We start from the raw sequence: 20,912 nt of genomic DNA on the forward strand, positions 1-20,912 counted from the left end.
CATTACCCTTGGCTCAAAAAGCATTTTACTTCACAGATGTGAACATTAACATTGGCATTCTAATATTCTGTCTTATAACTGAAAATGTCTTTTGAGTTACTCCCAGTAGGCCATCATACCTGCACCCTGCCATGTTTACTTGGGTTCACACACCCATTTCTCCACCAACTCTTTTTTGCATTCACCCACTTACACATCCACAGTAAAACAGACACACACACTTAAAAAGCTTAAGAACTTCACACTAAAAGAAAAAAAATCTGAAAAACATGTTGTCACACAAACTTGATGTGTTTGCAATGCAATAATAAAAGAAAATATAGCAGCAGATGGCCATCTTGTAATGGGAGTATTCATAGTGTATCATTATTTTAAAGTTCTAAAATACCTCCCACATTTAGAAGCAACATTGTGGAATGGTAAAATTATTGATACGCTATGTACTAAGATGACTGCTTAGTAAAAATTAACCTGGGCAACCATTTTTGAAAGCTTGAGTGGATAGTTTATCACTGTTGTACTGATTAAAGATGGCCAACATAATGATTCTAAGCTTAGTGGACATGTTGGAATACAAAAATGACGATAAGTTATGAATAATCATTTTCACAGTATACAAGTGAGATCTATTGCCTTTGTTGGAACCCTTCAGCATCTAACATGACTTTGCCCAGTGAACAGCAATGCACTTATCAGTGTCTTGTCACCATAAAACACCCAAGGAGAATGTGCTGAGCACAAGCTTATTCACAAAGCAACCACTGGAATACAGTCCTAAAATAACAAACATCTACAAACATCAGGCACAGTGTCATAAACTTACAAATATATACAAAATTACAGATTGTCACACTGCAAATCTTCAACTCTAAATGTTTGATGGGGGAGTCTATTAAAGTGCTCTGTGAATTTCCTTCTAACGAAAACAAATCTTTCTACAACCTATAACAAAGTGTAATGACAAACCACTCCTAAAGGCCTAATGGGTTTAACAAACGATTTTCACAATAGGCTAACTGCCTTTGTTGTAACTTTTTATAATAAATGCATCAAGCCTGTGTCATATGAGATACATTTTCCAAAAAAAGTAATTAGAAAAATAGCCTTTAATATTGTCTTGTCATCATAGTCAAGTCAGGTCCATTAAATTCTGCAAGAGATTTCCAGCAACACAACTTTCTGGCAAACAACTAGAAAATTATAAGTATACACAAAACTACAGTTTTTAGTTGGCAAAACAATTTTGAAGCCCCTCCCTCCAAGCAGCTTAACAAGGATTATCGCTGTGCAAATCTTCTATCCGAAGAGTTTGTCAGCACCAAATCACTTGCCTCAAACAATCATCTGTGAGAATCTATGTAACACAACACATATCTACAGGATTTAATCCAAGGTAATAACAATTTAAACTTAAATACCTATTTGCTGCAACATAACATTTTTCATAACAAATAAGTCAGGCCTCCTGCGGTAGTCTTACATTTTCATTATAAAGTATTAAAGTCCCTCAATCAATAGTGCTTCTTACAACTCTTATTCTATTCATTATATAAGGTCTAGCGACAGCTGCGCTATCAAGCCAGTCCTCAAAAATCAAACACTCTATGCAATCAGTGGCCTATTGCCAGAAGGACATTGTGAAAGGCAGCTCAAAATGACCTTGCACCTGTGATAAGATTTGCACTTCAAAACAGGGAAAATAAGCATTTAAAAAACCCTTTGCCTAGGGTAAAGGAGACATTTATATTATTTCTACTACTGATAACCACATAATACAATACAGTATCAGTCGACTGGTATCAGTAATAGGTCTTCTGTTTGAAATGGGGTGGAGGTTGTGAATTATGATCCAATAATGTTACCACAGCTTAATGGTAATAAGTGTGAATCATCATAGCACCCCAAACCTTAAAAAGGGGTTTAGCACAACAATATACAGTTACTTGTTAGTTATCTTATACACAGCATATGACATTTTCTCGCTCTTTTTCTCTCTCTCTCTATGAAAGACTAAACCAATACTGTGGGATTGAAACCTGTGATCATGGGGTCAAACACAGAACTTTTGGATGACTGCATTAGTCCATTGCTACAACAGACCCAGCTTGTAAAGCTGGACAGATCAATGCTAGCTATCAAAGTCAGTTAGTTTACACACAAAACTGCATATTTTACCTAAAAAAGATCACTTTTTCTTACCTTTCACAAATAATCTGGTTACTTAATACATGTACTTTTAGTTTACCTCAGTTGTCTGCTTGTTTCCTGAAGTCACAGTGCCTCAAGACCTCATTGGAATTGATGTTTGTGCTATAAAACCATCAGTTAGCTAGCAGGTATTTATTTTCTTTATATTATTTTTGCCACAGTATATTTATAAAGTGACAATGGACCATATTTCAGTGATTGCTGCTGGTTTTAACACATATCATAATAACATCTAAGACGTATTTTCCAAAAAAGATCAAGATTTGATCTGTCCACGCCATCTGTTTAGCTTGCTCTTCGCATTTAGTTTTTTCATCTTTCAACTTTTTTTGTGCTGCCTCCTCGCGTCGCAGCACGTTCACGCAGAGCAAGGCAGATTAGCTCAAAGGCAGAGAGAGCTCTTATGTTTAATGAGGTCTCCATCTTGCGGCCCATCCCAGGCTGCAGTCAAACAGCCTGTCTCATTGCCTCTTCCTTAATTGGGCCAGCCTAACATCAATGTAGACTCTCCCGTAGTGTCCCGACAGCATGACTGCCCATTCTTTTCCAAAGTAAGATTCCAATAGCATCCGAGAATACAGTAAACAAGTGTCGGGGCACCAGTTAAACATTTGTCGTGAAATGAGCCAAGTATCTAACAACAGCAGTAATCATTAGGGACTGTTTGTATGTGCAGTTTAGTTGGATATTTTCAGCACATTTGGGACTAGTGACGTCTCTAATCAGAAACAATTGGGAAAGAGGACTGACAGCCCATTATCACACTGTCTACACGACTTCATAAAATGTGTTTAACCTCAGCATGTGATAAGGTTCAACAGTGATCTCAGTAATGTCCGAGTAACAAAACCTTTTTGAATAATGACTTCAATTTGGCAGTTGACTTCCCCATTAAGTTACTAAGCATGACATTGTGACCAGTGGGACACCAGGCAACCCGCATGCAAGAGCAAAAACAAACTGTCATCACAAAGCAAAGAGAGGGTTGTCTTCCAGAAGACGTCACCAACAGCTGTCATCATTAGATGCTCTACCTTGACAGTGAGAGGAAGTTCTTGTGGAGACTAGTGTGTGTATGTGTCTGTCTGTGTTTGCGTGTGTGTGGCATGTTGTTCTCCAATGCCTTCTTCCTTGTCCATAATTGACTCATTGGGTGTGATTTCAACTTTGGCGGAGGGGGTTAATCCGTCCCAAATGCAACGGATATCCCGCCGACCGTATAACGAGTTCCATAGGATATAATGGACTCGTAATATGGCGGGCGGGATGTCTGTCACATTTGGGACGGATTAACCCCCTCCGCCAAAGTTGTAATCAGGCCCATTATTTGTAATATTTTGTTTTGAAGACACCTTAAGAACTTATGTGATAAAGTGAATGGGACATGAGGTTGAATCATCAGAGAAATTGATGGATGTAATAAAAAGAATTCTGCAAGAAAAGACATTTCTCTTAGGGAGGAAAGTAAAATATGCCAGAAAATGGAGCAAACTTTAATGTGGCTTGAGGTGGCATGAGAGAGCTAAAATGGGTAAGCAAAATTGTTTAGCCACTAGCAGTGTGTAGAGAGATCCAGCGAGAGTGAAGAAAAACAATTGAGAGGTAAAGAGGGATTGGTGGAGGAACTGTCAAGAGTGGGATCTTGGAAATGAAGAGGAGAGCTGGAAGGGAGATTTAGAGGAGAATGGTATCCCTGGAACAAACTTGATTGGAAGTGCAAAATTGCTGAGACCTTTGAGAAAAACAAGAAAGTTCTGTGTTTTTATAGAAAATTTAGAGGTCAGGATACAGGAGAGAACCCTGAAGTGTTGAGGAAGTCAAATAATTGGAGGTGCATACATGAGAACAAAAATAGTATACCACAAGAAAGTAACCCAGATTAGACTGGTTGAGGGTGCCAATAAATATGTCTAACTGAAGATCACCAAGGCCGAAGCAAAAGTCACCTAACGTGTCTGGGCACTAGATATGGTATGGATTTAACAAGCGCATGTCTGTGTAGTCAAGGAGTTGTCTATGTCTTTTTAAGGTAAATTGGTATACTTTATCACAAGTACTTTATCAGCAGTAATAAAAGACACAGAGGTTCGTAGACAGTGTTGTCAGCAGCTGTAGTTGTTGAACCATGAAAAGAAGAAAGATTTTAAAACACCTCAGTTTTTTGTACTTCACCAACATTAATCCTGAGCACTATTGAGTTAACTTGTTTTGCAATCTTTTAAATCCACTGATTCAAGTACACTTTTTAATCAAGGACACTGTTATGTGTGTCTCTCGTTATGTCATTAGACCTTCCTGTCCCCACAGGTCTGCCCAGGTAAGACTATCCTGTTTCATTTCCATAAATCTTTTACATTTCCATCCAACTGAAATTACAAACCTCCTGACCTTATCCTTATTTACCCCGAACAGATATACATTCTTGGGTGCTACTGTTTTGCTAGTCATTGTCTTTGTCACAACATATAGGTCTTCATTTTTTCTGTTTGATTTTAACTGCCAATATGATGATAACTTCATGTTATCCGCCATCTACTGACAGTTCATTTTGCTATTCTCATGTACTAATCCTTGCTATCCCACAATTGTCCACGTGTTTTCCAGGGTTTCATTGTTCTAACTAGATAAATGTTGTCACAGCCAAAATAATATTGTCAAACACAGGTCACTGCCTATATACCCATGTGACAATTATGCCACAAAGGTTGTCACCATCACACCCAAACGGCCACCACCTAACACAGGAAGCCATTGTTTTTTCCTAGGGAGGCAATATCTCTCCCAGAGGGTGCATTGTTTCACACACATCTTAATTTCACCACCTGAAGTTCACCATGCCATCCAAGTGGGCATTATCCAAACCAAGTGACCATCATGCCACCAAAGAGGGACTCTGCCATCTAAACTTTCACTGTCCATCTTGATACCCATTCACCATCACAATCTCAATGTGTCAGCTGTCAATCCCAGTCCAGTATTTTGCTAAGCTTATTTCAGCTCTCAGATGAACATTAACTCACCCTGGGGTTATTTGCCGACTAAGGTAGCCATTGTCCAATATAGTCTGCCTTATTAACCTAAATCAACCTAAATCAACATTATTATTCTAATCTAGCCAAATTCTTAACTTGATATGTGAATCAAAGTAGTTGGCCATCTTTCCTCATAGACTGCTATTGTCCCATCCACTGGGTCATAAGTTCACCTAGGTCAAGATGGCTAATCAATGCCAATAACACAGTTATCCCTTCCACTATGTCAGCATTGCAACCAGGGAGCATTACATTGGACATTATTCCCCTTGTTCTGGATAATTCATTACGAGTGCGATTTCAACATTATCCTGTTTGGAGTTTATTTATGTAATATAGACCCCCAACGATTTATGGTGACAGATTTAATGTTCTGAATAGGGTACCTACCTATATAGTTTGAATAATGAGATCCCTTACATGAATTGTGTGTTGTAACACACTGTATATTTTTCTAATATGAAGCTAGTGAGCTTGTCAAGATAATGCTCCTTTTTATGAACGCATTGATAAAAGGTTTTTCTAACTGGGTAGCACTATTTTGAACATTCCTCCTCCCTTGTTGAGATTAATTTCTTTATATGGACCTTACATGCTAACTTTATTAGGGTGTTAAATATGCTAGTCAGGCTCCCATTGATTTTCAGTGGAAACTATGCTCCTGTAATTAGATCGGCTAGTTTCATTAGTTTTGTACATAATGTCACAGGCACTATATCCTCGTTTGTACATTTGGATAATATACAGTGTCCACTTTCTATGTCTACCGACACCGACAAAGGAATTTTCCTCCGTCTTCAGTGTCGATTCCCCATGCGCAAGCCGGAAGACGCCTGTTTCTTGACGCGCATAAAAGTACTCAGATAGCGCTCCACTTCCAGTTTCGGGAGCGCCGTCAGAGGGTAGGTCTAACAACGTGGACCGAATGCTCTGTTTGTGAGTACACTGCTTTTGTACAATATTGCGGCACAGGTTTTTCTAACTGGGTAGCACTATTTTGAACATTCCTCCTCCCTTGTTGAGATTAATTTCTTTATGTGGACCTTACATGCTAACTTTATTAGGGTGTTAAATATGCTATTCAGGCTCCCATTGATTTTCAGTGGAAACTATGCTCCTGTAATTAGATCGGCTAGTTTCATTAGTTTTGTACATAATGTCACAGGCACTATATCCTCGTTTGTACCTTTGGATAATATACAGTGTCCACTTTCTATGTCTACCGACACAGACAAAGGAATTTTCCTCGTCTTCAGTGTCGATTCCCCATGCGCAAGCCGGAAAATGCCTGTTTCTTGACGCGCATAAAAGTACTCAGACAGCGCTCCACTTCCAGTTTCGGGAGCGCCGCCGGAGGGTAGGTCTAACAACGTGGACCGGATGCTCTATTTGTGAGTACACTGCTTTTGTACAATATTGCGGCACTATGCTAATAGCGGCTCGTTGGGCCTGTTAGAACTCAAGCAGCATCTTTTTCTGTTTAGCGTGATCATGCATCTCAAGTGACTTGTTCTGTGAGGCCCCACAAGGCCATTTCACATAGTCCGTCTTCTGGATTTAATTTGCACGCTGTTAGCAGCTTTTACCACTTTGTCTGACCACATATATGAGGGGCACCCTAACCTTAGTAACATACATTGTCCCTTGTTAAACATTATGTTTATAATGATAGATTGAGCAAGGTAATTCTGCCGCGCTTTCAAGTTACCTTACTGTGTACTTTTTTGATTACTTGTTTGACCATTGTTGGTGACTTATTGATTACACTAGAGTTGAGTATTATGCTGAATACATGGAGTCACTTGTATCTTTGACTAGTTACTCTTTTGTTGCAACGTATTACATGGAATCAACTGCACCGTTAACTGGTTGCTCTTTGGTCACATCATAGTGTGTACACTGATCTGATTTTTGCTTGATAGATTGGCTAGGACAATTGTTTCTATACATTACATGTTACATGATTACTGTTCTAGATAATAACAGCAACTGTCAATGGCGTGTGCTGTCCCAAGTAGCTACATTTCCTAATTGGGGATGGTAAGCCTTCATTACCATTTTATTTCATCACCGAGCATTTACCCACACGAGGTACCACAAATTGGCTAATCACCAGGGTTGATATTTGAGCACTAGTGACTAGTTACCTAACAACCCTTGTTTTACAGGGCGACCAACACTGTTGAGTTTTGACCGGACATACAGTTATCTTAAGTAAGTGACTGCTTTTCAGTGTATTAACTAGGATAACCATATTATCAAAAAAAAATTCTTTGGAGATAGGAGAAATCATTTTGGTCCCGATGAAGCGTCGAAGGATCCGCCTGGACCACTAGATGCGAAACATGTTGACCCCTTCTTAGAGGTGCTTTAAACTTTTTTTTGACTCTCTTATGTATCTCTGTTTGAAAGTGATTGAGCATGACTACTCAATTTTCACTTTTGGTCTATTTTTAACCTTGGCCTATACCTTAATTAAGCTGATTAAATTTGTATTGTCATTGTAGGTGCTGGGTCAATTTAATTAGCTTTTTTCTCTCCTATTAGTGTCTGCCATTGGGCATTGTTCACCATATCTAATTACAGCAGCCACACAAAAGAACTCTGGCAAAGAGCCCCCTTTCGGGGTGCCTGTCAGATATTGCAGTGCCTGTCTGACGAGGAGCACCCCCGATGATGAAGCATGACACCCATTTGGGTGGGTGAGGGTTCTTGCTCCTGAGAGCTAAGTCTCCCTGCTTTTTGTTCTGGAACAGTGTACTCTTTGGTTTCTGGCTAATCAATGCCACCACTGTCTAACTTGAGTTTCCAAAGACCAATCTCAGGTACTATCATACCATAAAAGTCAGCAGTGGTGCATGCACTTGGCTATTATCTTATCATTTTATTATTGTCCTCTATAGTTCTGTAGATTGATACTTATCACAGCATCATAAGAAACAGGTCTTATCATTTCACTAGGCCTTTATCAATGCATTTAGGACTCCATCGCCAAACCCATTTCTAAATAATTGCATCAACAACTCAACCATGTACCAAACTCTCCAATAGCTTTCCAGATCTTCAGCTCTCCTTAAAAGATCTGAAGAGCTACTCCCCGGTATACATCCACTCTCCCCTGTCCTTATCAGGCTACAATCTTCAATAAAACATTTGTGTAATTTTATCTTGAAATATTACCAAGAACCAAAATCAGTTGTTTGTTGAAATATTTTATAGTGGTAGTGGGACTGAGGATACAATTGACTACTTACTGCAGTTCTTTTTTTTTGCTTTAAATATCAGCCAGTATATCAGAGAGGCCTTGAGTAGGGTAGAAGTACAGAATACATTGATGTGCAGACAGTCAGCTGTAGCATACTATATAGGAGCAACATGGATGGGCCACTGAAGAGTCATTTAAGATTAGGTATGACTTTTGCAATCAGTGCTCCTGAGTTCGTAGTCAACTTAAAACTGCTCCATCAGCAGAGTGGTTTTTAAGAAATTTATAAATATGTTTCTTACTAACTCCATTAGTTTTGTACTTTCCCAAAATAGAAAGGCTCTTCAGATTATCTTTAGGGGCTATATGTACAAAGTTTTTTCAAAATCGCAAATGGTCCAATTCACGGAATCGGGCAATTGCAAACACAAAAATGATTTTTCAATTTACAGAAGACAAACTGCAAACTGAATCACAATGTACCTTTACGACCCAATTCCTAATTTGTATTTGGAAGGGATGTTTTTAGAATGTCTGTTAGAAATTGGGTCTCTAGTTGGCAGAGGTATGCACACTGTCCAAGTACGGACCACAATCCTAGTCAGGGTAACTCAGATGGATAATGTTACTTACCCAGTAGACATCTGTTTATGGCATGTAGTCCTGTAGATTCACATGCTTTGTATGCTCCTGCCATCTTGTGTTGGGTTAGGAGTGTTACAAGTTGTATTTCTTTGAAGAAGCATTTTCCAGTCATAGGATCGAGTGACTCCTCCTTCTCGGTGATATTGCGCATGGGCATTGACTCCTTTTTACATTGTTTTCCCGCAAGCAGGTGAGAAAAGGAGTGAAAAGGAAGCATAGAGAAAGAGATGTCCATGCAAATGTAAGTATATATGTACAACTATATACATGTAAAAGGTAACTGAAATGGCCACAGGCATCCAGGGAGATGGGAGATTGGATGTGAATCTACAACACTACATGCCACAGATAAATGTCTACTGGGTAAGTAACATTATCCATTTGATGGCACGTGTGGCTGTAAAGAAAAATGCACTGCATGGATAGTAAAGAAGTCTCTCCATGAAAGCAGTGGCTAGCCTGTGGGAGTTGCAGTTGACTGGAAAATTGTTCTTAGTACTGCTTGGCCTGCATTACCTTGTACATCTACACAATAGTGTTTTGAAAAATGTATGTGGTATAGACCATGCATCTGCCTTACAGATGTCAGGTTTGGAAAGGAAGCCATAGCGACTTCCTTCTTTCTGGAACAGTATGCTCTGGGAGTAACAGGAAGTTGTCTTTTTGCCTTAGCATAATAGGCTTTAGTACATTTTACTATCCACCTAGCTATGTTGTTCTTGGATACTGGATTTCCTTCATGAGGTAGAGAAAAGTCTACAAAGATCTGTTTAGTCTTCCTTAAGTCTTTAGTTCTGCCAATGTAGAACATTAATGCACGTTTAACAACTAAAGTGTGAAAGGCTGTTTTGGCAACTGAGTCAGGTTAAACTAAGAAGACTGGTAACTCAAAGGATTGATTAATATGGAATTGAGAGACCACTGAAGGGAGGAACTTTAAACTAGTGTGAAGAGCCAATGTTAATGCCTGGAGGTCACTAACACATCTGAAGGATGTGATAGCAACTATAAAAGCCACATTCCATGAGATGTATTGAAGAGGACATAAGTGAAGTGGTTCGAAAGGAGGACCCATGAGCCTGGTAAAGACAATATTAAAGTTTCATGATGGTGCAGGGGACATTCTTGGTAGAATGACCCATTTAAGGCCTTCCGTGAAGGCTTTCATCAATGGAATCCTAAAGAGGGATATATGTGGCTGTTTTGTAAGTATGCAGCTATGGCTGTGAGATGTATGCGAATGGAGTCGTAAGCTAAATTAGCTTTTTGTAGATGAAGCAAGTAGCAGACAATGTCTTGGAAAGTAGCTTTAATGGGATTCATGTGTTTGGGTTGACATTAGCAAATAAAGCATTTCCACTTTGCAGCATAACATGCTCTGGTAATGGGTTTACAAGCTTCTCTGAGGATGGCCATGCGTCTGCAGGCAAGTCTAAGTAACCAAACTCTATGACCTCAGGAGTCATATCGTAAGGTTGAGGGATATGGGATCTTGGTGCCTGACCTGACCTTGGTTTTGAGTGAAAAAGTCTGGCCTGTTGAGAAGCTTCTTATGGGGGAGTACTGAGGGGTTCAGCAATTTGGGGAACCAGGGCTGGCGTCCCTATGTGAGAACTACAAGGATCATGTTGAGAGATGTTTGTCTGATCCTTTGAGCTAGAAATGGAATGATAGCGAGAAGTGGAAAAATGTAGGTAGACATCCCCAATGACTTCATCCATAGAGCGTTGGCCTTGGATAGAGGATGTGGGTACCTGGAGGTTAAGTTTTGGCATTTTGCGTTTTCTTCTGTTGTGAAAAGACCTATTTGAGGTGTGCCCCACTTCTGGAAGTATTTTTTGAAGTACTTGCAGCTGAAGTTCCCATTCATGGAATTGTTGCTGCATCCTACTGAGAAGGTCTGCAAAGTCGTTGTCTGTTCCCGGCAGATACTCTGCCACTAGGTGAATGTGATGGTGAAGAGCCCATCCCTATATTCTTTGAGAGAGTTGTGACAATTGGATTAACCATTTCCCCCCTTGTTTCTGAAGGTAGTACAATGCAGACGTATTGTCTGTGTGGACTAGGACAATTTGGTGAGAGAGGCGATGAAGAAATGCTTTCAGGTTTAGAAATACTGCCTGAAGCTCTATGAAGTTTATGAGTAGGGATTGATGATGAGGTTCCCAATGTCCCTGTACTGAGAAGTATCAAAGGTGAGAGCCCCAGCCTGTGTGTGAGGCATCTGCTGTCAGAATGATCTGAGGCACAAGGTGTAGAAAAGGCTGCCCTTTCAACTGGTTGGTGGTTTTCCACCATTGCAGAGAGCAGTGAGCATGGTGGTCTAACAACACTAGATCTTCCCAGTGACCCTGTGATTAAGTCCACTGATGAGACAGACAGACACTGCTGTAGGGAATGCATGTAGAGTATGGCATGAGGAACAAAGGCAATGCAGGAGGCCATCATTCCTAACAGGTGCATCATAGTCCTTACTATGCATGATGAGTTTTCCCGAAACTGAGGGAGGAGAGACTGAAAGTTGTGAACACAAGCCAGATTGGGGTATGCAATCCCAAATTGTGCATTGAGTATAGCTCCTAGGTAGGGCTGTATGTGGAGAGGTTGACGGTGGGATTTGGGAAAGTTGAGTGTGAAACCTAAGTTGTGCACAAGGACCACTGCCATTTGAATGTGGCACTGGCATTGTGACAACTTGTTGGCTTTGATGAGCCTGTCGCCAAAGTAATGAGCCAGTGGCCTGGGTAAGGGATTACATGTATTTTTTGGCTTCTGAGAAGTGCTGCTACTACTAAGCATATGAAAGTAGGCGTCCTTGCTATCTAGGGTGGTCCTGAAGTGGGGATAGCATCTTGAAGAGTGACCATGTGAAAGTGTTCTGAAAGAATGTGGTGTCTAAGGGCCTTAGGTCCAGAATGGACCTGAGAGAGCTGTCTTTTTCGGGAATGAGGAAGTATAGAGAGTATACTCCTGTTCCCTGGTATTATAGTGGAGTTGTCTCAATAGCTCTTTTGAAAAGAAGGGATTGTACCTCTTTTTTGAGAAGAAGGTGTCCTTGAGAAAGCCTGTGAGTGTGAGGGGTAATGTTTGGAGGAGTGGTAAAGAGCTCCAGACAGTAACCATGTTGGATAACGTAGAGGACTCGCTGGTCTGAAGTGATGTTGACCCATTGTGTATGGACATTTTGAAGGTGTGTCCCCCACAGGTGTAGAGTGGGGGGTGAGAAGACGTAGCTAGTCACTGTTTAGATGCTGATGTAGAAGTACAGGTGGTGGCACTCTTACCACTAACTCTTGTGTTGTTACCTCCATAGGTGCCTTTATAGAAGTCTTGTGAGAAGGAACTGGAGGGCTGTCTGACCTGACATGTGAAGGCCACTGAGGTTTCAGCTTTGTAACCACCTCTAAATGTGGGCAGTCAAAAGATACCTCTTTGGGAGGGGGTCGGTAAACCACCAATGGCCTTTGCGGTATCTGTGTCTTTTTTCAGTTTCTTCAGAGTGGAGTCTACTTGACGGCCAAAAAGATGCTTCTTATTGAAGGGCATGTTTAATACTGCTTGTTGTACCTCAGGTTTAAAACCTGAGAATCTAAGCCAGGCACGTCTCCGTACTAGGATGCTAGTATTGATACCATGTGCAGCAGTGTCCATGGCATCCAGGGCACATCTGATGAAGTCATCATTGATTGTCTGCCCTCCTGCGACAATCTGTTGTCTCTTTTTGCGGCGCTCATCTTGGAGGTATTGGAGGAGCTCCTCCATCTCATCCCAGTGAGTCCAATCATACCTCGCAAGTAAACCTTCCACAGGCATCCTCTTACCTGCAGTATCAATATTTTTGATCTTCTTATCTGGGGGAGTAGGGTCCCATGTGGCCTATTTATTTGCCTGTTTATGTGTGGAAGTAGCCACAATAGAATCTGGCGGGACCTGTGATCTTATGTACAGTGGATCTGAGGGAGCAGCTTTGTATTTTTTGACAACTTTAGGGGTGATAACCCTAGAGAGGTCCTGGTCCTTAAAATGTTGTCTGCATGATGAAGCATGGCAGGGAGCATGTGTAGGAACTGGATATCCTTATGTGTGGACCATAGGGTATCCAAAAGAAAGTCCCGCTCAATGGGGACCCTGTGAAGTTCGACATTGTGGAAGGCGCCTGTCTGAGCAATCACTTTCTGGTAGGATGTAGCATCCTCTGGCGTGCAGGGTAGTGGGGTATAAGTCCGGATCTGTGGAGATCATGTGATCAGGGTCATATGTGTCCAATATATCTGGGTCCTGCTGTGCCCCACCCAAATCCTCCCTAGTACGCAATGGGGAACCCTGTTGTGTTAAATCTTCTGCAGTAGGAGTGGCAGATAAATGAGGAGGGGAGGAGAGTGGAGGAGGTAGGTGGTGGAGGTGGTGGACAAAGTTGTGGAGAAGGAGGAAGAAGAGGAAAAGGCTTGTGAATAGTGGTAGTCTTATCCTTGGTCTTCTTTGGAGATGGTGATGTGTCCAGAGCCTTCTGAAAATTTAGATTCCACTTGAAAGTAAAGGGGGGGGAATGATGCAACCTGCTACTTTCCTGGATGTTGAGTCGGCATTGGGGAGCATCCATGGTCTCCAAGATGGGTTCCACAGGAGATGGTGTGGTCGAAGATTGGCTAGAGTCTGTTGGCTCCTAAGAGGTTAAATCTCTTGTTTTTGGGACCAAGCTTTTCGGTAGGTATCCTTTTTCATTGGTAGCAATGCGGATGTGGAGCTTGGTTGCCTCGATGTCAGAGTGGTCGGTACACAGAGGGTTGCTTGGACATTGCCACAATGTCTCAGATCGAAGATGTAGAGGTCAATGCCGATGATGATGTCTTGGCAATTTTCGGTGTAGAGCCGGAAGGTGGGTATCTGAGCCAATTTTTCAGAGTCGACCATGGCCTGTGGGTAGTGGCAGTGCGGTGACCAGGGTAAGGGCCCTTTTCGAAGTCTTAGAGGGGGCAGAGGGGCCACAGTACTTACAAATTCAGCCATTGTCATCTTGTGGCTTTTGATATCTGACTGGACGTCGGAGTCCTGGATGAAAGAGCCCCCCCCCCTGTTTTAACTCCTCCTGGATGTGCTCCTCGCCGAACGTGTCTGGCATGGCTTCTGGAGTTTTCTCCAGTTGAAAAGCTCTTAGGTCTCGGATGGTCTTTTTTTCCCAGAAGGATCTGCAGGCTCTGCAGGCATTGTAGGTGGGTTCCTGATGGTTGGAGGATAGGCACAGGATGGTCGGTGTGTGGGAATTTAGAGTGGCACCAAGGACCTAAGCGAAACGGTGCCTGTTTCATCACCCCAACATACTGGTCAGTGCCACGCGTTGAGGTAGGCCTGAATGGGTGAGGACACCCCGAAGGACGATTGGTCAGTTCCCGGACTGACAGAGTGAGATGAGCAGGAGAAGTGGGAAAACGTGATCGAGATCAATACCATTGATGGAGTGAAGAAAGAAAAAGAAGGTTTTGAAACAAGAGCGAGGCGAAGATGGAGTGGAGACCGAATCTAACAAAGGAGTTGATGTCCATGCGCAGTATCAATGAGAAGGAGGAGGCACTCGATCCTGTGACTCAAAAATGCTTCTTCAAGGAAAAAAAAAATCAACACTAGATGGCAGGAACATGGAGATCATGTGTATCTACAGCCACACTTGCCATCAAACACAACCTAAAATAATGTGTGCTCACCCTCTGGTAGCTTGCCACAGAGCAGGCAGGCTTGACTTAGAAGGCAATGTGTAAAGTATTTTTGCACATTGAAAACAGTACAAAAAGACTCCACACAAGTTCATGAAATATGATAAAGATTATTTATCTTTGGAAATCCAAATGGCAATAATCCAATCAGTATGTTATGAGGTATTGTTTAAGGAAATAAATTCAGAAGCAGTGTTGTATGAATACATTACAGTTTTATTAATGAAAAATACTGTAATATTGCTTCACGGGTGCAGAGCATGCCTTCTGCATCGGCCCCCTGCAATTTCAAATGGGGCTGGTATGTCACAGCTGCTCGGGGCATCTCGTGGGCTACTACGGACCTGGGTAATGCCAGGTGTTGGAGTGAACAAGGAGTGCTGCTACCTCGCAAATCCTGTGCTGACTGAGCTTTGAGGTAAAGTTGAAGAAAGCACTCCTCTAGTGGGGGCCCTGCAGGTCCCACCAGATGGAGTCTCACTGGTGCAGCAAGGCAGAGGCTACAGGGAAGCCTCACACAGGTCAGAGCGACCCATGAAGAGCCTGTGACATTTTGGTAGGGCTGGAGGTGAGCTCTGCACTTACCCGGGGAATCCATGAAGTGAAATTCCTCATGGGGTTCCTCCTCCATGGGCAGCACCCCTTCAGATAAGCAACCCGGCATTGTGCAGAACACCGCTCTTGCTGGTAGGGGGAATCCTTGCATAGCAAACACCAACTTAACAGAGCAGCACAGAGCTATGATGAACCACCACACTGTTTAGAATAGTCCTTTAACAAAGCTTCACTTCAGCAGAACGGCAAAGGGATAGGATGGAGCGCCGCTCACAAGAACTTTGATGTCCTTGAGACCTCGGTGAAAACAGAGGGCGAGCCAGAAAGAAATTGGAATCACTCTGTAGGATAGTTCTTGATTACTACAGCTGGGCAGAGATCAGCCGGCAGCAGGGCAGCTCAGTCAGGCAGAGTAGCAGTCCCTTGGAATGTTAAGCCCAGCAAGATGGAAGTGCTTCAGCACAGCAGCCTTTACTCCAGCATAGATTCTTCCAGGTCCAGAGTGTATTGATTTTTAGTGGGACAGAGACCCAATACTTATAATAAAAAGTGCCTTTGATGTGCGGTGTGACTTCAAAAGTTTTCTCTGAAGTACATAGGTCCCCATTTCTGCCCAGCCCTGGCTCCAGACTATCAGTGTGAGACAATCAGCCCCTTTGTGTGGGCTCTGGTCAGTACCCATTGAAGTGTAAGTGTAAGCCCTTCCCAACCTCCTCCCCAGGAAGACCCATGAGTATGCAGATAAATGCAGATGCAGCAGAGTATCCTGTGTTGTGGGTGTCTGAAGGTGATGTGCAAGTGTAAGTGTCACCTAGCCCAGGTCAGACGTACATTGGAGACAGGCTAAAAGCACACAGGGCAGTGAAAGCAGAGAAATGCCCATTTTCTAAAAGTGGCATTTCTAAAATAGGGATAATAAATCTGACTGTTACCAGTAACGAAGATGCATCATTACCATTTCAATGAGTCATAAAAACAATGCTACTCCTCTCAGATCAGAAATTACAGCTTAAAGGTATTTTAAGGAATTCCCAATGCTGGCCTACGAGAGGAGCAGGCCTCACAGTAAAGAAAATCATAATTCCTAATGTTAATACACCTGGCCCCAGAGTTCTATATGCTGGAATTACAAACTATGCATTTTGTAACTTCCTTTATGAACTCTGAGCTGATGACACTATGCATTTAGTTGAATCTGCTAGAGATTTTTTTTTTAGGACTGCTATAAGTTAACCCATTGAACTTTGTACTGAGAATCTGCATCATATAAATATTTTGAAGATGAGGAGTTTGACATTTACATATACAACCATGGGAGAAGAAAAAGTCTGAAAAGCCATTCCAAATTAATGATGCTACTTCTCATCTAATACTAATATTTCATTAACTGTTAGGTTATCACTTTCCGGTGGTTGATGCATGACTAAACTGTGTAAATGTGAAGGACTGCTGTGAGCATCGTTATATTTAGAGGAGGCATGTTCTTTGACCCTTGTGATAACCATCACTCACTTCTTCAATAGGCAAAAGTTGAGTGCCTCATTTTGTAGTCATCAGTGGCATCAGTACTTCATACAGGCCCAAGTCTGGGTAACCTACCTTGAATGCAGAGTCCTTCGGTGCAGTTTTCAGACTCATGACTGAGCCCCTCACAGAAATCTCCTCCATTTCTGGGTGGAGGTGCAATACACTCCCGGCTTCTCTGGTGCTCACACTCAGGGCTGCACACGGACCATTCACTCCACACCTCCCAGTTGCCATCCACTAAAAAATTGCAAAAAGAGAAGGCAGGAGTCCTAGATTAATATTAGTGTACCTTCCAATCTTCACAACATAAGATGATAACAATATCGTTAGATGTGGAGACTTGCTGATCTACAAAAAGAAAGAGAAATGGTGTGCCATAGTGCGTGCAAATGTAACATTATTCAAGGAAAAGTGTGGCAATGATTACCATGTTCTACCATTAATAATGATGTTACATAATCATTTAGGGGGTCATTCTGACCCCGGGTCGGCGGGAGCACCGCCAACAGGCTGACGGTGTCCCGCAGGGCATTCTGACCGCAGCGGTTTGGCCGTGGTCAGAACAGGAAAACCGGCGGTCTCCCGCCGGTTTTCCGCTGCCCTGCTGAATCCTCCATGGCGGCGCAGCTTGCTGCGCCGCCATGGGGATTCAGACACCCCATACCGCCATCCTGTTCCTGGCGGTTCGCCCGCCAGGAACAGGATGGCGGTATGGGGTGTCGTGGGGCCCCTGAAGTGCCCATGCCAATGGCATGGGCACTGCAGGGGCCCCCGTAAGAGGGCCCCCCAAAGAATTTCAGTGTCTGCTCAGCAGACACTGAAATTCGCGACGGGTGCAACTGCACCCGTCGCACCTTCCCACTCCGCCGGCTCCATTTGGAGCCGGCTTCCTCGTGGGAAGGGGGTTTCCCGCTGGGCTGGCGGGCGGCCTTCTGGCGGTCGCCCGCCAGCCCAGCGGGAAACACAGAATAACCGCAGCGGTCTTCTGACCGCGGTGCGGTATTCTGGAGGGGTGAACTCTGGCGGGCGGCATCCGCCGCCCGCCAGAGTTAGAATGACCCCCTATGTTTGTCATGCATGTCACCAAAGCCAATTTTGTTAAACTCAAATGTCGCTCTTCATTCAGTAGTATCAGACTCTTAATTTGTCATCCTGGCAATGCTACAAATTGTGCTTCATTTCAGTTTTATCTGTTATCTAAGTTCTCCACACCCCTGTCGTTTCCCCACATTGATGTACAGTTTGTCTTTCCTCCTGGTATTACTGATGCTCAATTCTGCCATCCTAATATCCATCAACCACTGTCATAACCCTTGAAGATTACTAATGCGTACACCATTTACTGCCACTTTGGTTTCCGCTGCGCTGACCAACACTCACAGCTTTGCTCAACTTTCCATAAGCTCATCAAACTCATCAGTTCCATATTCACCATTGAGTTTGGTGGTACTGGAAAATTCTCAATGAGGAATTGGAGGACAACTTACTGATGGAATTTCCCCGAAATATTTTCGCCTTGTGAAGGAAGTTCCACTGGAACATTGTCTTTAGGTTCTATGTTTCCCTCCAGGATTTAGAAGCTTTTTTCATACCGCATAAACTAAACTCAGGCCATTTACATCATGCCACGCCATTTTTGTCTAGTTGTTGTAGCAATGTTATGAGCCAATACTTGTTTTAGTCATTTTTCCTTTCTCCCTGCAAAACTGTGGACTCCCTCGCATTCATAAACGGGTTTCCTCTTTCACAATCAATGACCAATTTCTCTCAGAGGCATTCCATTCTCACTGTCTACTTTGAACCTCATTACAAGGCGGGAGGCTATCAATTTACATACATTTTTAAAAGTCACTTCTTGCAGCAAAAACACAATACACCACAAAACCACTAACAATGTAGAACTAGAATCTTTCTCAATATAAGTAGTGTCCATCATGGAATGATATTTGTCTTTTAAATACTGCTTCAGATATGGAACTAGCACATTTCACTATATGAAGTTAAAACTGATTAGATTACTTTTATAAAATATGCCTAAGGTTGAGGGGTTCCAATTTTTTGTAAACGGCGAGGTATGCATATGTATTTGTTTAACAGTTAAGTTATTGATTGTATAGAAGAATAGTTTATTTAGGAAGCTTTAAAAAAAAAAAAAACTGTTAGATGCCTCTTATTACTTTTAACTTACTTGTTTTTCTTAAATGCTTCTGCACTGCGGAACAAGCTTAAGTGGTGGTTGACAGTTGCCTGGCACTTCGGCATTCTTCCGAAGTGTCATGAGAGCTGCCGGTAAGCCAGCACACGTCCCGATTGGTCTGTGTACACACACTTGCAGTGTGTCTCCTCAAGATACTTTTCTCTCTGCTGTGTCTTCCTTTGAGGCATGTGTCACAGAGCACGAGGAGAAAACAGAATGCACTTAGGCAAAGCAGACGCTTCCATCGTGATGCGTTTACATGATGAGGAAATAGTACTTTAAGCTCTCGCAGTTTCTGGGGACCATATTGGTTTGGGCTAGGCCCACGTTAAAATATTAAATACGCTAGCATTTTTAGGCACCGTCGATGACGGAGTTTCACACTGTGTTAAGAATGCTTTTAGGTCAAGACGGGAGAATAACTTCTGAGGTGTTTTTGTGGACTATAAATCACAATCAGTGAGTTTATATAAATGTTATACTAGGAATTGCTAGTTAAGGATGTCAGATGAAATCCCAAAGGGGGAAGTGAGTGAGAAGATAATTAAAAATTGGCTAACGAAATGAGGGATTGTATACAGGAGACCATTGATAAGTGTATAGAAAAAATAAAATAAAAAACCGGTTCAGATAATTACTACTGGACCTTAATAGAGAGAGATTCTGATAATAATGGGAAAAAATGAAAGAAGAAAAGGAAAACTAAACATATTGAACCAGGCCTGAAACCTTTTAGAGGAGTAAGGGTCTATAGCAGCAAGCGGAATGCAGAGTATGAAGAAAGGTGTAGAAGGCCGCACGCAAGAAAAAGGTGTTGTAAGTGGCACACAGAGCGTTGATGCTCAGGATGATGAGTTTATGGATAATGATTATGCTAAAGGGGATGATGAATACATAGATGAATATGTTTTAGATTTACAACAGGATGATGATTTATTTGGTGAGGAAGTGTTACACTCCACTTCTAAGGATAGTATAAAAAGTCCTTTGCGGGAGGAGATGTTTTCCTCTTATAAAATAAAAAATCCAAGAAGAATAGAATGGTTGCCTTTAGAGCACATTAGGAGTTTTATAAAATAATGGATTAGAAACTCTTTAGAAAAAGATGTGAGGAACATTTTAAAAGCTAAGTGCTCAAGACCAGTTATGGAAGATAAGATCTGCCTCACTACAAATCTGGATCAAGAGTTAATAACTTTTCAAGAGTTAATAACTTTTTTGTTTAATATGGGCAGAGATTCCCATTAAGGATTAGAGAGATCCATAAAACAATGCCACGATAAACTCCTGGATGTTGTAGCTTTATTGGCAAGGAGTATAGGCATGACAGAGGAGTTGTATACAAAATACCTTTTATTAGATCTGGTCCTAATGAGAGGATGGAGCCAAAGAGCCTTAGAACCTGATTTAGAATTTAGCAGATGAGTTACTCCATCACAAACATGACAGATATCCCATCCATCGTATTACGATTCCATAGGTTATAATGGGATCGTAATACGGCGGACGGGAAATCCACCATGTTTGTGACAGAGTAACCCATCCCCCAAATTCTAAATCAGGCCCTTAGTTTTTTTACACAATGCAGATGCTGAGACAAGAAAAGCTATGGTGAGGAAAATGAATCCTAAATTATGAGACTTAGTAGGAAAAGAGGCAAGTGAAAATCCTAAGGGATTACTGTTTGGTGAGGACCTGGTTAAGAGCTGGTTAATAGCTTGAGCAAGTAAGTTCATACTTTCACTGCCTTAGGTAAGGCTCAGACACATATGAGGAGAATGTTTAGTAGAAGTATATTTGGCAGGGAGAATGGGACTTCTTGCTGATGAGCGTTT

General features: G+C 42.1%; 1 protein-coding gene across 3 annotated transcripts in view; it reads right to left on the reverse strand.

The window, feature by feature from the left end:
- Nucleotides 1–20,912, reverse strand: part of UNC5D (unc-5 netrin receptor D) — a 1,240,412-nt gene that overhangs the window by 320,727 nt on the left and 898,773 nt on the right. For all 3 annotated transcript variants that reach the window (XM_069213807.1, XM_069213806.1, XM_069213805.1), the window contains one exon: nt 16,953–17,117. In XM_069213807.1, the coding sequence (XP_069069908.1) occupies nt 16,953–17,117 (165 nt within the window). The remainder of the gene's footprint in view (nt 1–16,952; nt 17,118–20,912) is intronic.

Source organism: Pleurodeles waltl, chromosome 11 (assembly GCF_031143425.1).
Source record: "Pleurodeles waltl isolate 20211129_DDA chromosome 11, aPleWal1.hap1.20221129, whole genome shotgun sequence".
Lineage (NCBI taxonomy): Eukaryota > Metazoa > Chordata > Amphibia > Caudata > Salamandridae > Pleurodeles > Pleurodeles waltl.